This window comes from Lytechinus variegatus, chromosome 2 (genome assembly GCF_018143015.1).
Source record: "Lytechinus variegatus isolate NC3 chromosome 2, Lvar_3.0, whole genome shotgun sequence".
Lineage (NCBI taxonomy): Eukaryota > Metazoa > Echinodermata > Echinoidea > Temnopleuroida > Toxopneustidae > Lytechinus > Lytechinus variegatus.
In genome coordinates this window covers 9,603,662-9,620,607 of record NC_054741.1, presented here as the reverse complement: position 1 = coordinate 9,620,607, position 16,946 = coordinate 9,603,662, and the positions used below count along the sequence as shown (strand labels likewise).

The 16,946-nt window shown below is 35.7% G+C and overlaps 1 protein-coding gene across 2 annotated transcripts; it reads right to left on the bottom strand.

Moving 5' to 3' along the window:
• Nucleotides 1-2,090: 2,090 nt before the first annotated feature.
• On the bottom strand, nt 2,091-11,866 carry LOC121407258 (development-specific protein LVN1.2-like). 2 transcript variants are annotated; one of them, XM_041598235.1, is made up of 7 exons: nt 11,777-11,866; nt 9,330-9,432; nt 7,832-7,989; nt 7,107-7,191; nt 6,705-6,899; nt 3,071-3,165; nt 2,091-2,477 (listed from the first exon to the last, which is right to left on the bottom strand). In XM_041598235.1, exons 2-7 carry the CDS (start codon nt 9,418-9,420, stop codon nt 2,418-2,420), a joined length of 684 nt encoding a protein of 227 aa, XP_041454169.1. In that variant the 5' UTR covers nt 9,421-9,432; nt 11,777-11,866; the 3' UTR covers nt 2,091-2,417. The 2 variants fall into 2 exon arrangements, with proteins under 2 accessions (XP_041454169.1, XP_041454168.1); XM_041598234.1 differs by having other exon boundaries at nt 11,651-11,810.
• Between the last annotated feature and the right edge of the window lie 5,080 nt (nt 11,867-16,946).

The following is a 16,946-nucleotide window of genomic DNA, read 5'->3' as shown; positions in this document are numbered from 1 at the left end:
TTTGGCAAAATTTTTATGCAACGGCACCTGAGTAGATGACTAAAGCCCACTAAAGGGACTAAATCTTAAATCAGGGAGTCGGGAGGAGACTCCCTGGCCTACCCCCCCTCCCCGGTTTCCCCCAATGTCCGTTCCATCATGTAAGTGCCCCCCCCCCCGGGCTTAATGTTAGAACTCCCAAAACCCCCATTACCATACCCATTTTAATGGCCCTGACCATAAAAGACCATCCCTCGATGAATACACCCCTTATAATCAGAGAAAATTTGATAGACAGTGATGCACATCAGTAGCCTGTAGACCAATCAGAGGAACTTTAATTGGATTACTCCCACCTTAATTTGTTACGCCCCAAAACTAATGATAGCCTATATATAATAGACTGACTGACATCATAAAGCCTTAGACTTCTATCCAACATTAATTCAACTTCAGAGATTTATTCTTATACTCTACTTTGAAAATATTATATTCATCATCTCCTGTTTTACGAATCTTAATACCTTCCTATATTTCAAATTGCAGCTGATGATGCATATAACTTTCTCAAGAGTTCCTCATTCATGCATGTTTATGCTCCGAAATAAATAGCAAACGGTCTTAACCACAACCACATTAAGATCATCATCCAGCACAATAGGCCCCCTATATGCTGAACTAATCTCTCTAGAAACTACGATCTATGCAGGTAATTAAGACAAGAATTGACAAGCAAATTGAATATTCTCTCTGAAAACTTTCACTCTCACTTCATAAAGGGGAGGGGACTCAGGGAGTCAAATGGGGGGCAGCATATGCCCCTCTCCCCACCCCCCACTACTGGTCACACCTCTAGCCCAAATTTTCTCATCATTTCCACTCAGCCTGTTCATCTTTCTTTGTTATATATGAAAACATGACTGAAAATATGTTTTAACTGGGATAGCCTAAACCTGTTGGTTATAAATGGTTGAAACATTTTATCTTTAATTGCTATTTTGTAAAATTTAGTGATTTTATCAATCAATTCAGATTCTTGTCATGTATCCATCCTTTTCTAAGGCTGTTTGACTTTTTTAACAATAACTTATGTGCCCACAATAAAAATCAACATTAAAACAAACTTAACGACAGCCAAAGCAGTAAGTTTGAAGTCAAATCAGTAATGATTTTACTTTAATATGATAGACAGAGGAAAGGCACACAATGAGAACACTTGAGGATACAATACAATAAAAGCAGGAAATTACTCATCTGAAAAGCCAACGATTGTCTATAATCAATATTTGTACACTCTCTTTATCTGATAACTATCAGTTAGACTATCAAATGTAATTATGAAATGATTTTGTATTTATACATTTTTCTATTGGAACAATCCTGATTGCAGTCACTTCCCACGAGGCACTATCCTTTTTCAAGACTTACAATTTCATCATTTCATAATAATCATTCTATTAGATGTATTATCATCACTGTTAATTTTGTTCATTTATATTTACTAGCAACTAGCTTGTATAAATCAGCCAGCTGAGGGTTTCCAGAAAATTTAAAAATGACACACTTCAGTTAGTACTGACTCATGAAATGATTAGTACTATAATTTGTTTTCATAAAATGCACAATAATTAAAAGATTTGACTCAAAGAACATCAAAAACTATTTTGTACTCTCATCATTATATACAGATATCTTAAATCATAGGGAAAAAATTGGTTTCATATAAATGATTTCATCACATTAAAAAGTCACATTTTTATATAATTATATCAACTGATTTTCTATTGCTTAGATGATTGTATATATATCAAAATTGGTCTTAAAAATCAAGATAACAATATCTACAAAATTCAAAAGCTATAGCTTCCGTTACATCTACACACAGTACTGTTGACAAGAATGGAGAGGGGAATAGGTTGTGCATTTCAAAATACATGGGCAAAAATTGTGCCTCCTTCATGTCATTCCAAGAGATTGGTTGCCCAAAGTGTAATCAACATCAAGCATTAATCACCGTGTTTCTCTTTCTAAGTGATAACAAACTCATTCTTACCAGTGCTAAGGTTCATCTTTTACTGAGATAAAAATCAGATAATTCTTTGTTTCTTCCAAATTCTCATTTATCGCCTGTGCTATTATGCAAGTCTTGAAAGAATGGTTTGCCAACATGATAATGAACAATGGTGAGCATGTATCATCTAAACACACAAAATAGAAATTAAATTTCTTCCACTTTGATTGGCGCAAGCCTCCATGATGAAGAGAACATCATCACACTTTACAAGGACCATGTGAGTCAGTATTTATCCTAGTATACTAATTATTTTGTATAACTTACAAATCAAGAATTGGTAATAAAAATAATTAAAAAAAATTCAAATATCAAATTCCCTATGTAAAATGCATCTGATCTGGATCCCTTTGCAATATGACAATACTTAGAAGAACCTCTTAAAATTCAGCTTTTGAATAGGATGGCGCTTTACTGCATTCGACTCCTGTAAGAAATTGAACAAAGAAATGAATTCATACTTAACTTGGATTAATATTAGAGTACAAGCAAAGGAAGAATTCAACATTTCACAAAAGGAGCGATTAATCTGAAACTAATACTTGTTTACAGCCGAAATTTTCTTGAAGGTCAAGACCACCCCAAATAAACATGAATTTGAATAAATATGTAAAAGTCAGACAAAGATAATGCTATAAATTTCATAAAAATCAAAAGTGAAAAAGAAAGTAATTCACTTTCAGTTTGGCATATTTTCACAAAGGAGAAATATGTTCAACAGAGGCAGTATGGAAATAAAGGAACCAATAACAAAACTTACTCTGTATTTCTTTTGCATTTCATTATGGGAGATATGATATTTTCAATGGTTCTTATTCATAATAAAAACTTGGTTTAATTTCTCTGTAAATATTAGAAATTCCATTATTGCAACCCAATGTGAATCAATAAAGACCTTCCTTATTGTCTTCTTTACAAAAATGGACTTCCATAATTCATATATTTTTTTTAATACAGTGCGACATCATCAGCTCTCTCATTTACATACTGACCTTCGACCTGTCCCATTGTCTTTCTTACCTGTGAGTTGCAGTAGCTGGGAAGGGTAAACCAATCTTCAGGATGGGGGATACCTTCTGTCATGTTATACCAACCAGAAGACATAATTACCGCAGCTGTCAACAACAACAAAAATACATTTGATATTGCTTTTAAATAGGGAGTTTAAATCATTAAATGTGATTTATTCTGTGCAATTTTATTCTCTGGGTGGTGGTGGTTACTTTTGTTTGATAAGTATGATAATTTTCTAGGTAAAAACCAAGAATTATTTAGAGAATTATGGTCTTTAAACATACTCTGGAGCACTTGCGTAAATTAATAAATTGAAAAAACAAAACACAATTGAATTATTGCCCATTTCATATGTCAGAAAAAGGATCAACCTCACAATTTGTGACTTCATATTACAATGATTGATTACATCATGTACAAATTTTCTGACAAAATTTTTTTTAAGCAGGTCACTGCACTTTTTGTTCATGCTCCAGTGGGAAGGGTGCTATTGTTCTCATCAATCCCTGAAGACTTTTATAGTTCAGGGGGGTGTTTCACAAAGATTTAAGCATGACTTATGTCGCACTTAAATGCAGACGCGTACATGATATGCAACGCGCGATCTTATTGATAGATACGCATTAGTGCGCGTCCTCATGAAACGATCTGACCAATGCGGTCAAGCCTTTCATAACGTACGCAAGTCAGTATTTAAGTGCGACTCTAAGTAATACTTAAATCTTTGTGAAACACCCCCCAGGTGCCAAATGTCCTACCACCTGACCAAATATTGAAAATTTTTCCACATTTTTATAGCTACCCATAGTTCAATCATATATTCAGACTAGGGATTAACCCTAAAAAGAACGGGGCTGATTGACTGCTTTTGCAATAAGTCTTACATGCCAGAATCTATCACTGCAATGTTGCATATCGTTCTTTCTATTAATGAGCATCTTTTGAGACCAATTTCGTGATAACTATGGTTCAAAAGTTGCCCATGAACAGGTTTTCTCCTTTGCATGGCAGACCAAAAATTGCTCCAAATATATTGTTTCAGGTACAGATTCAATTTCAAATTGTTTTATGTTTTTTGTTGTAAAAATCTCGTCGACATATTTAGGCAAACCAGCTAATAATAAACCAGGATTGAAAAATAGGAGTATTTAGAAAGAAAATTTACCCATTTTAAAGAATCATTTTGTGACTGGGAGTAAAAATTTGATTTCATGCATGATTTAGGAAACAAAAAACAATTTTGAAGAATTTTATTTCCATTTCAGAGAAACATCACAGACACTATGTGCATCCAAATTTCCATTGAGATCATGCAGTCAACAGCTGAGATCTTGAAGGACAAGTCCACACCAGCAAAAAGCTGATTTGAACAGAAAGAGAAAAATCAAACAAGCATAACACTGAAAATTTCATCAAAATCAGATGTAAAAACGGAAAGTTACAACATTTTAAAATTTCGCTTAATTTCTCATAACAGTTATATGCACATCCTGTTTGGTATGCAAATGAGGGGACTGATGACATCACCCACTCACAATTTCTTTTGAATTTTATTACATGAAATATGAAATATTTTGATTTTCTTGTCATTGTCATGTGAAACAAAGTTTCATTCCTCCCTGAACACATGGAATTCCATTATTTTAACATTTTGTGGTTCCAGCAAGGGGTTCCTAATTGTCAAATTCATAAAACTTTACATATTGTATAATTCAAACAAGTGGAATGCCTCTGGCCGTCTCACCTGCATCACGCGGTTCAATATAGCAGCAGTGCTGACTTTGCATACTACTCTAACTCGCACAAGATGTTCAGTGATACATGGTTACTCTTATGTCCTCTTTTTATGAACTAGACCAATAAACTTACAGAGATAGGATGGTTATTCAACAAAAAACCCCAACATGGCCAAAGTTCATTGACCTTACATGACCTTTGACCTTGATCATGTGACCTGAAACTGGAACAGGATGTTCAGTGATACTTGATTACTCTTATGTACAAGTTTCATGAATCAGATCCATAAACTTTCAAAGTTATGATGGTAATTCAACAGATACACCCAATTCGGCTAAAGTTCATTGACCTTTGACCTTGGACATGTGACCTGAAACACGCACAGGATGTTCAGTGATACTTGGTTACTCTAATGTCCAAGTTTAACGAACTAGACCAATAAACTTTCAAAGTTATGATGGTAATTCAACAGATACCCCCGATTCGGCCAAAGTTCATTGACCCTAAATGACCTTTGACCTTAATCATGAGACCTGAAACTTGCACAAAATGTTCAGTGATGCTTGATTACTATTATGTCCAAGTTTCATGAATCAGATCCATAAACTTTCAAAGTTATGATGGGAATTCAACAGATATCCCCAATTCGGCCAAAGTTCATTGACCCTAAATGACCTTTGACCTTGATCATGTGACCTGAAACTTGCACAAAATGTTCAGTGATGCTTGATTACTATTATTTCCAAGTTTCATGAATCAGATCCATAAACTTTCAAAGTTATGATGGTAATTCAACAGATACCCCCGATTCGGCCAAAGTTCATTGACCCTAAATGACCTTTGACCTTAATCATGAGACCTGAAACTTGCACAAAATGTTCAGTGATGCTTGATTACTATTATGTCCAAGTTTCATGAATCAGATCCATAAACTTTCAAAGTTATGATGGGAATTCAACAGATATCCCCAATTCGGCCAAAGTTCATTGACCCTAAATGACCTTTGACCTTGATCATGTGACCTGAAACTTGCACAAAATGTTCAGTGATGCTTGATTACTATTATGTCCAAGTTTCATGAATCAGATCCATAAACTTTCAAAGTTATGATGGGAATTCAACAGATATCCCCAATTCGTCCAAAGTTCATTGACCCTAAATGACCTTTGACCTTGGTAATGTGATGTGAAACTCATGCAGGATATTCAGTGATACTTGATTAACCTTATGTCCAAGTTTCATGAACTAGGTCCATATATTTTCTAAGTTATGATGACATTTCAAAAACTTTACCTCAGGTTAAGATTTCGATGTTGATTCCTCCAACATGGTCTAAGTTCATTGACCCTAAATGACCTTTGACCTTGGTCATGTGACATGAAACTCTAATAGGATGTTCAGTAATACTTGATTAACCTTATGGCCAAGTTTTATTAACTAGGTCCATATACTTTCTAAGTTATGATGTCATTTCAAAAACTTAACCTCAGGTTAAGATTTGATGTTGACGCCGCCGCCGCCGTCGCCGCCGCCGTCGGAAAAGCGGCGCCTATAGTCTCACTTTGCTTCGCAGGTGAGACAACAATAAAAAACAAAAGAAATAGTGAGTGACATCATTGACTCTCTTATTTGCATATCACTGAGTTGAGCATAGAACTGTTTTGTGAAAATAAGCGAAACTTTAAAAATGTCATAACTTTCTTACTTTACATCCGATTTTGATGAAGTTTTCATCGTTATTCATGTTTGATTTTTCTCTGTTTATTTAAATCAACTTTTTTTCAGGGGTGGACTTGACCTTTAAGGATGGGGTTGGCTAAATCAGCTACCCCAGTCTTTCAAGATATCAACATTTCTAAGTTTAAGTTACACCCAAATAGAAAACATGAATTTCCAGACTCACTTGCTGGTCCCATCTCAGTACTGGTACCCATGAATTGAGCACCTACAGGGAAACAGTCCTTGGTCCTCACTGTCATACTACCAGATCCCATTAGAGTGCCTTCACTGATTGTATTAACCCAGGTCTCCACTTCTAATGTATCACTAGATCCACTAAAGCCTCCGACATACAGTTTACCAAAGGAGGTCGCAGTTTCTGGTAGAGAGAGAGAGAGAAAAAACATTTAGAATGTACGTTAACACTAATAAGATAAGCCAGGCATATGTTTTATAGAGTGTATACTAGTTTGGGGAGTAAAATAAACACAACAAGCATGTGGAATTATATACAAAGAATGGATTTTGAGAATACAAAACACCAATGAAGTGAGAGTGCCACCCTTGAGAGATATGGCTTATTTACCTGGAATGCAATTTGAAGGCTCTGGTAACACTGCCTTTTGCTTCTCACAGAACTTGTACTCATCTATGAAAATCCACTGAGCACCCTAGTAAACAAAGCAAATAAATAGGAAATCATGAGATCCTGAATGACAGTTTACTGTATGTGACGTGGTAAAACAAGCTTTCATTAACTTTCCATTAAAGAGGATTGGACATGTGGGTTTTTATTACAAGTTTTTTTTTTTTTTTTTTGGGGGGGTATTCATTTTTGTTCTTGAAAGTGAAAATAGGCAAGGATTGAATGACTCCCAACATTATTAAAGCATAAAATCAATGCAAAAACCAAACATGATTTAATCTAATGTTATAAAATCTACCAGTACTTGAACATACTGGAGCATCTTATATTTGAAAAGTGACCTTGGCCTACATCTTCCCTTCTGGAAAGAACACAGTGTGATCACAGTGTGTTCACATAGTGGACTATGTGAAAATAATATCCACACTGTTAAAATGCTCAAAGTCAACAGTGTGAAGATTATTTTCATCATGTGGACACCTTGAAAGTGTGAAAATTCAGTGTGTTCACATTAGTTGAATATGTGAATATGTGATTCACACTGTGCTCAAATGTAACAGTGTGAAGGTGATTTCACATTGTGTTCAACACTGTGACAACACTGTGACCACACTGTGGAACATTGTGGTCTTTCCAGTAAGGTTGTAATGGTGGCATCTCCATACCTCTGTATAGTTCTGGATCATCCTGTAGCTGACTGAAGTGCCATTAGAAAAAACCAGATCAACCTTAAATCCGAACCTACGGTTCACAAAGTCCCATGCACCAAACTCAGCAACGTTCAGTCCAAGAGGAGGCTGTGTTGATTCACCGACAACACTCCCTGTCAATGAAGAAAACAAATAGACTCAATCAAAATCAGGGTTCTGTTACCCCCCAAAAAACCAACCGTAAAAAATACATGAAGTCACTCCAAACAAAGAATTTGTGAAAGTCTTTAAAATCAATGTTAGCTCTAATCATTTAATTGTAGTTCTAGATCTGGCTCATGAACCATTATAATACTATGGCCTGGGTGTATTAGCACACCCATTCAGAATTAAGATGCAGAGATCTATTCATCTTGTTTGAAAACAGAAATATGAAAGAAGCAAATCAATTAAATTTTGATAAAAATCTAACAAATGATGAGAAAGTTATAAGCATTTGAATGTTGAGATCACTAATGTCAATGGAATTTTTCCCATTATGTGACATCACACTTGTATATCTCCCCCAATTACTTTTCTACATACATATATCACTTAAACTGTCACTTTAATCAATGATGGGAATCTAGTAATAAGAGAACAAAAAATCACAATCTGCCAATTCCTTTCAGTGCTATATAAAGTGGCAAAATAGGCAACTTCACAACTTTCAACCCAAAGGACAAGGCAATTCTCAGTAATATGTCAAGTATCATGAAAAAGGCAAAGTTCTCATAACTTAGTATGCAAAAGTGTTCCATCTATTTAACAGACCAGCTTTCCCTAAATTATGTATGTGTAACATGTATGATTATATAATTGATGAGAGTGAAAGGAAAGCTAACATTTTACTTCACCAACAATACTTCTTATTTTGTTCTTTAAATGTAGTTCATTAACAGTATCAAAATTGTGATATAACAAGTATGTATTCGCAATCCACATAATATTACTTAGCCACAAACAATAACACTTGAAACCAATTAGAAAATGATTTGAAGTCAGCTGATCCCAGGAGGAATCTTCAAATTTTTTTTACCCCAGGTGTTTCCTTCTTGTCATGTGCATTTATCGTACACTGACACGACAAAATGTGAACTTCCAAGATTTCCACATCAAATAGGTCCAACTATCAGATTCAGACAAATTTAAGGAGTACTGGGAATAGCCTCTTAGTACAGTACTCTATTAATCTTCAATAACCTAACAGTAACAGATAGATACATGTACTCTGACTTATTTTCAATACCATTATTCTGCTCGTTTGCATACTGTATTTTTAATCAGTATCGCAACTAGAGTGAAAAATCTTAATGTTTTATTCTTTTTAAATATTTCCTGATTTTCTTAGTTGTTCTCCTGAGAGGGGAGGAATGCCAATATGCCATGAAGGTAGACAAGGTCTCATAACCGAAACAGACTGATATTTCTGTCTATATCACAACATATATGCTAAAGTCTGAATGAGACTTACCAAGGCCTCCCATGTATTGAGCAGGACCACATTTACATGCAGCACTAGCTGATGATACAAGCACAGCGGCAATGACAATCAGTCTTAGCATTTTGGTTTGTACCTGTAATTTAATCAAATAACATTAACAATAAGAGTTTGAGTACCAGTCAGACTGTAAAAGAAATCAAACCATGACACAGTATGTCACTGAGCTCAGGATTGAGCTGTGCCGAAACAGTGAAAAGATGTCGTCTTCTTCCAGTGTATTAAAGTGACGCTAGACTGATATGTCTGCTGTGTATGGTTATATACACCAAAGGTGAACTGGACTACATTGAAGAAGAAGAAGTAGAGTTCTTCAACACTTTCTAGTTCTCCTCCATACTGAGTCTCAGTGAATCATATCCATGATATCCCTGACCAAAATAGACTGATTAATTCGGTCTAGTGCTGCTCCAAGATGATCAGCGTACCAGCAGTGCAGTACAGTTTACTGCATCCAGACAGTCTTTGGCCTATGTATAGGAATTCATAGCATGGCATTAATGCCATTATTTCAACTATATAAGAAATACCCATGGATCAAAAATTTGACAATGGAAAAAAAAGAGTCCCTGCTCTGACATGAAACAATTTTTACCAATTTTCTTGGATCCACGCCTGCCAAAACTAATAAAAAAACTCTGACTCTATCAACATTCTTTCTGGCTGCTGCACAGAGTCAGTATTCAAATTTTGGGATTTTTTTATTATTATTATTATTATCATTATTTATTTGACCAAATAATGATACAAGAATAGATGACATTATACATGGTAATAAGAAACAATACAGAATGGAGCAGTGCTAAATGCTGATCAGGGGTGATAAAAGCATAATAGCTGTTGCTCGGAAGCATATCACCCCCCACATGGAGCACTGCGTACAAATCAACTTATAAAACAAAGTGCACATAAAATAATCTAGCCCAATGTTTGGCGATATTTCTATAAAATAATGAAATGCAGAAGCTGATGGATGTTTACAACTAGAGAAAGATTGAAAGTAATAATCAGAAAGGTAGTCTACTGGTCATTAATAAGTCGACTGGTAAAAAAAACATGAGTACTGTATTACTATTTTGATAGTAAATAATAAATCCCTGGCCAAGACAAAGATGGTTAGGGCTTATTTAGACAGCTGGCAGCCGTCTGTTTCGAGGAGTTTTTTAACATTTTATTTTTTTTTTTTCTCCTCATACACAGACGGCTCGCTATCGTGCAGCCACCATTAGGGGACTTGCAATGCAAAATCCCCCCGTCGGGGCTCTTCAATTTTTGTCTTTAATGAATAAAAATTTTGAAAGTTAACACAACCAAAATGCAAATTAATATTCCCTCTTGGCATTAATTGCCAAAAAACTGAGAAAAATCAAGTTAAAAGGAACAAAAACAGTGACTTACCTCGGCTGTCGCGCAAATTCACTTCCCTGTTTTATCCAATCTTAAGTACATGAACATATGGCCATTGAGTCCCCTGTACAGATCGCGCTAGAACTTCGGTCTCTGTATTTGGTGAGTGAAGCCAACGGAGTTCAGCTGAACAACCAACATAACAGAGGCCGAAGCTTTTGGTCTAGGGCTTATTATAACCTTGTTCATTGAATGAGTGCTTAGGCCTATATCTAAATCCATACAGATCATCCCAAAGTAAGTCAAAATGTGTGATTGATTCATTAAAAATGACTTGTTCGGCTTTTACCTAGCTGCAGCAGTCCCGAGTGCGAGCGTACAAAGGGTGACACAATGATGGTGGTGAATTACCAATTCGTCTACTGCCAACTCGTCCACTCACCACATGCCATGGCCTCTTTTCATTTAAATTATGCCATTCCATCCATCAACATTTCATCTAACATAACAACCATTTGGTCCAATTATCACGCTGTCTAATAACCTTTCATATATATGACCATTTCTTCTCCTAACCAGTTGTTCTAATATTAATATCCAATTCATTTTAATTCATTTTGCACAATTAGCACAGGGTCCTAGATCAGAGACTAAATTAGTCACGACAGTTGACACTAGTCCACTGAATTAGACCAAATGAAATGACTATATTGGACAAACAACCGGTTATAATATTAGGCGAATTTGCAATTAGACAATGTGGATAGTGGACGAACTGATGGCAGATCAAATGAGTGGACGAAACTGGCATTAACCCCGGGCATTAACCACGCCGGTCAAAAAATTAGCATCGCGGCGGAGCTTCGAGGCGGAGCTCCCTGGCCCTGGCTGGGCCTGGCCTGTGGCTGTGCCGTGGTTAGCTGCCTGACTTGGTTCAGTTTACGTACCTGCGCTACTGGCTGCTAATGCATAAAGTCGTGGAATGAAACAACAAGAAGTCTATCAAACGGTGCAATGAATCAGATGTTAAAGTCCCCTCAAGTTTTATCCATGAAACATCTAACTTTAAATACCTGATCAGCGATTTTTCATCACACCTTTTTTCGTCAAGGCAGAATTCGTCAACGACGTTGTTTACAAATAAACTCACGTGAGTGCGGATTATTAGCCTAAATTCAGACTCCTCTGTCATAATAGTGGATGTGATAATACGTCTACTCTTATAAAAAAATTACATTCATTGAAAAGAGCGATAATTAGGCCAAATCATATTATAATTTAAATTGTAAATAAAGAAAGGAAAACATCAACAGTTCCAAAAAAAAGTTAGGTACGTAGCATGCGGATTATAGAGATATAATTTTAGCTGGAAATAAGGTCAGCTGGAATATTACTTAGCCACGCCCCCTTGATTTATCGATCATCACGTGAGGCATTACGTTACATACATGCAGTTTCAACATGAAATCCATCTCAATGACGTAATCACTCACATGATAATGATGAAATGCATTCGTCTTCTTTTTTTGTAATACCTCGTATGATCCTGTGATCCCCCTTCTCATCCCGACTTTTTGAAATTTCATCCCTCTTTGTCCTGAATCTCAAGCTGGGTGTGAGCTAGGGTGCACTGCACTGACTTCCACTGGACGTGTCGAACCAAAACTCCTTGGTCGAACTAGTTTAGAAAATAAGAACATATACCTTCATCGCCCCTGGACGTTACCGGCAGTATAAAGCTTGTACAAAGATAGATAGATATATAGATAGATAGATAGATAGATAGATAGATGGATGGATGGATGGATGGATGGATAGATAAATAGATAGATAAATAGATAGATAGATAGATAGATAAATAGATTAATAAAAAATAATAAAAAATAATAATATTAAGAGGTTATGTAACCCGGGGACGTAACATTCAAAGTTCTGAACCCAAAAAAGATCTTCAAGAATACCTAAAATATTTTTTCCATGCATTTTTAAGTCTAGTATGAAATTGATGAATTCGTAAAAAATAAGGGAAATATCATTATCGTTTTTTTAACGGCGTTGAATGTTACTAGTAACTCATTATTCCCTTTACTTGCTGCATGGGTTATATTCATTGTACAGACCAACGCCTCCTCCCCCAAAGTTAGCTGTTAGGAGCTACTTCTTATCCCAGTGTATTGTTTTATGATGTAAGTTTCAACCAGAGAAGTAACCGAGTTAATCGTTTTAACGAACAATTTTAAAGGGGTACTCCAGGCTGACAATAGTATGATTCAATTAGATTAATATAAATCAGTAAACAAAACACTGAAAATTTTGTCAAAATCGGACAATTAATGACAGTATGCATGTCTTCATGAATATTCAATAGACAGACATTCCAAGTTTTTCCTTCTAGAATAAAAAAAATGATTGACAAATTTCTTGTCATTTATTGGTTTTTGCAATTATTATGCAGTTATTTAAAATTTGACTTAAAGATAATGAACAGATAATTTTGTATACAAATAATCAAATGAATCATAATTTTAAGTGGTATTTTCTGTTACTCACAATGAATAAGATGGTTGCAAGGGTAGTCACAAAAGCAAGCTTGAATGATTTTAAAAAATGATTTAATATATTTGATATTCACTGCTGCAACTTACTTCATTAGAAGGGAGTCATATCATACCCTCATGCATTAAAAAAGATGAAATAATGATTTCATGTAATAGCATAAGAAAAGGGAATGTGTGGATGTGACATCATCAGCCCACATAATGAATGTTCGTGATGATGTGCAATTGAGCATATAACTTCACAAAATATTGCTAAATTTCAAATAAAGATGAAATAATGAAATTAATGAAATTGTGATTCCATGTAATAGCATTAGAAAATGGAAAGTGGGGATGTGACATCCTCAGCCCACATAATGAATATTCATGATGATGTGCAATATTGTGCATCAGGGGCCGCGGAAACGGGGGGGGCTCCCCCACTTTAAAAAAACAACATGTAAAAACACGTAAAAATTATTATATGGTTGTGATTTGCATGGTCAGCCCCCACCCCCACTTTGAAAACCACTCCGCGACCCCTGTGCATAAAACTTCACAAAAAAATATTGCTAAATTTCAAATGCGTTATAAGCTTATAAGACCTCCAGTATATTGTATACTATTGTAGGCTTACATTCGGGTCACGAGGCTGCAAGTGACGGAACAAAAAGAATGCTGCTCCACGTGATCATGACATCAGAAAAATCAATATAGGTGACATTATCTACCCTCATGCACCTTATCACGTCAGCTAGGTCCTTTCATTCTTCCTCGTCCTGCCCCACCCCCTCTCTCTCTCCTCATAATTGGTTAATAATTTACCTCGTTATTCTAAATATCCCTGATATGATCGTTCCAAAGGATAGGCCCCGGATAGGCTCGTTTTCCGAATGTTTTTTATTCCGATGATGAAAAGTTCGATTTCCCAAAGTTCGTTAATTCGAAAACGAAATTAGCTATTATATTAGGTTCGTTACTCGGAAGATTTCCATAGTCAGAAATTAAATAATGAATTGATAATTTTCGTATTAAGAAACCGTATTTTCCTTTTCAGACTATCGTATACTGAACCACCTTCTGAATGTCAACCGTGTATTGTCGGATTTATAACGAACAAGTGGCGGATCTAGCAGTTTTGAGGGCGGACCGCCACTGAAAGAAAATAAATTTCTTCAAACATTTTCTGACAGTTCAAGAAAAAAAGGTCATTATTCCAATCAACTACCTTCATTTGTTCAACACACAAATATAATAGATTTTTCGAACAGGAATGTTTCCACAAGTGCGGTATCACAGTCGCGGACATGGGGGCGACCGCTCTAATTGGTATAAACAAAAACAAAAACACAGAAGGAGGCCATAGGAAAGAGGGAGAAAAATAAATAGAGAAGAAAGTACAGTATATAAAAGAGAACAGGCCGTAAAATTTACTTGGGTAAAAAAAGTAACATTTTCGTCTTGTCACACTATCGAAATATCTTAATTGACACCCCCCCGATCTATCACGTAGCAAACTCTATTTATTTTGCATGCAGAGCTCCTTTCTTATTTTATGACTAAGGAACGTCTTGTATGCAATTTGCGTACGCCTTGTGTTCGGAATAACGAATTTTCGTAAAAATTGGCGTAATACATGTATATGAACTTAAAAAAAAATCAGAAAGCAATGTAGATAAGTTGTTCCATAAAAGTGAGAGGTATAGGCGGCGCCAGGGTATTTGGTTGGCGGGGGAGTGGGCGTTTCAACATGGGCAAATTGAGGGCAATAGAATAACATGACCCATGTCTCTCTGTTTTTATTTTTTCTTCCATTTTCTACCTCCCATATTTCACTAGTCCCCCTTCATAATTTTGATTAATAGGGGCGCGGCCACTTGTAGTGCCGTCCCCGGACTCGAATTCTTCAACCAATTGGAGAAAAAAAATTGGTTCCAGGACACAGTTACTCTTGCAGTGCATCTGTCATTTTCTCTCCAAAATAATCTATATTGGAAACATTGGTAACAAAAAATATTTCCCCCACTAAATCTGTCATGTTGAGACTTTCATTTTTGGAACTCGAATATAATGTAAGGATATAATAATGATGATGATGATATAATGATGATGATGATAATAATGATAATAATGATAATAATGATAATAATAATAATAATAATAATAATAATAATAATAATAATAATAACAATAATAATGATAATAATAATAATTATAATAATTATAATAATAATAATAATAATACCATTACTATAGTTGTAGCAAGTAGAAGAAGCATTAATTTTTATCTCTAATAGCTACACTACTTCTACTACTTCTACTATAACTATAATAATAATAATAATAATATAGGGTATTTCTATTGCGCACATATCCACCTTGTTAGGTGCTCAAGGCGCTCCTATATTACCCGGCTAAGCTAGGCGTTCACAGCGCACACAGCTTTTTAAGGAATTACTTCCTACCGGTACCCATTTACCTCACCTGGGTTGAGTGCGCAGCACATTGTGGATCAGTTTCTTGCTGAAGGAAATTACGCCATAGCTGGGATTCGAACCCACGACCTTCTGTTTCAAAGTCCGAAGACTAATCCAGTAGTTGTGGAGCGTTGTGGAGCATTGTGGCGGCCACAATGCTCCACAACGCTCCACAACTACTACTACTCCTACGTAGTACTCCTACTACTACTACTACTACTACGACTACTACTACTACTACTACTACTACTACTACTACTACTACTACTACTACTACTACTACCACCACTACTACCACTACTACCACTACTACCACTACTACCACTACTACTACTACTACTACTACTACTACTGCTACCTCTACTACTACTACTACTATACTACTACTACTACTACTGCTGCGCTACTACTACTACTACTATACTACTACATGTATTGCATTGGTCTGCATCACTGGCGTAAATCCGGGGGGGGGGTGGGGGGATATATCCCCCCCACACTTTTCGAGGAGGGGGGGATGGCCTGTACAAACATCCCCCAACTTTTTACGGAAGAAATGAAAAAAAAATCACAAGAGATAATTGTTTTGTTGGTGAAAATTCTTCCTAAAATACCGCTTAATAAATAAAACAATATCATTGGATCATAAAAATGCAAATAAAGAGCCAGTTCACCATTTGCAAACGAAATACTTTTGTCCTTATTATAACATTGAAGAGAAACCCCCGTTTCTCCCAATTCATCAATGTTGGGGTTTTGGGGGGAGGGATTAAGATGGAATGTCAAAACATTTTGAATGTAATCTCTAATAAAACCGTTAAAACATCATGGGGTAAAAAAGATAACAATATCGGAGGGGTATTTGCCATATGGACATACAGTGGCGTAACTACCGGGGGGGGGGGGCATGGGGGCACATGCACCCCCCCAAAAAGAAAAACGGGGAAAAGGAGAAATGAGGGAGAAAGGAAGAGAAACGTAGTGGGAAAGAAGAAAATATAATTCATTATAATGTTATATTATAATTATCTATGTTACATTACATAAGAAACATTTTTATCATAACTTTGAAACATAATTTGCCCAGGGCCTACGTCTTCATTGTTCCTGGTGCTCGCATTGTCTGTTTAACAAGATATATAATCCTGTTGTACTAAAACATCACGTTTTCAAGTCAATATAAACCAAATATATTTTTTAGCACTTGAGTTATCATATATTGACATATG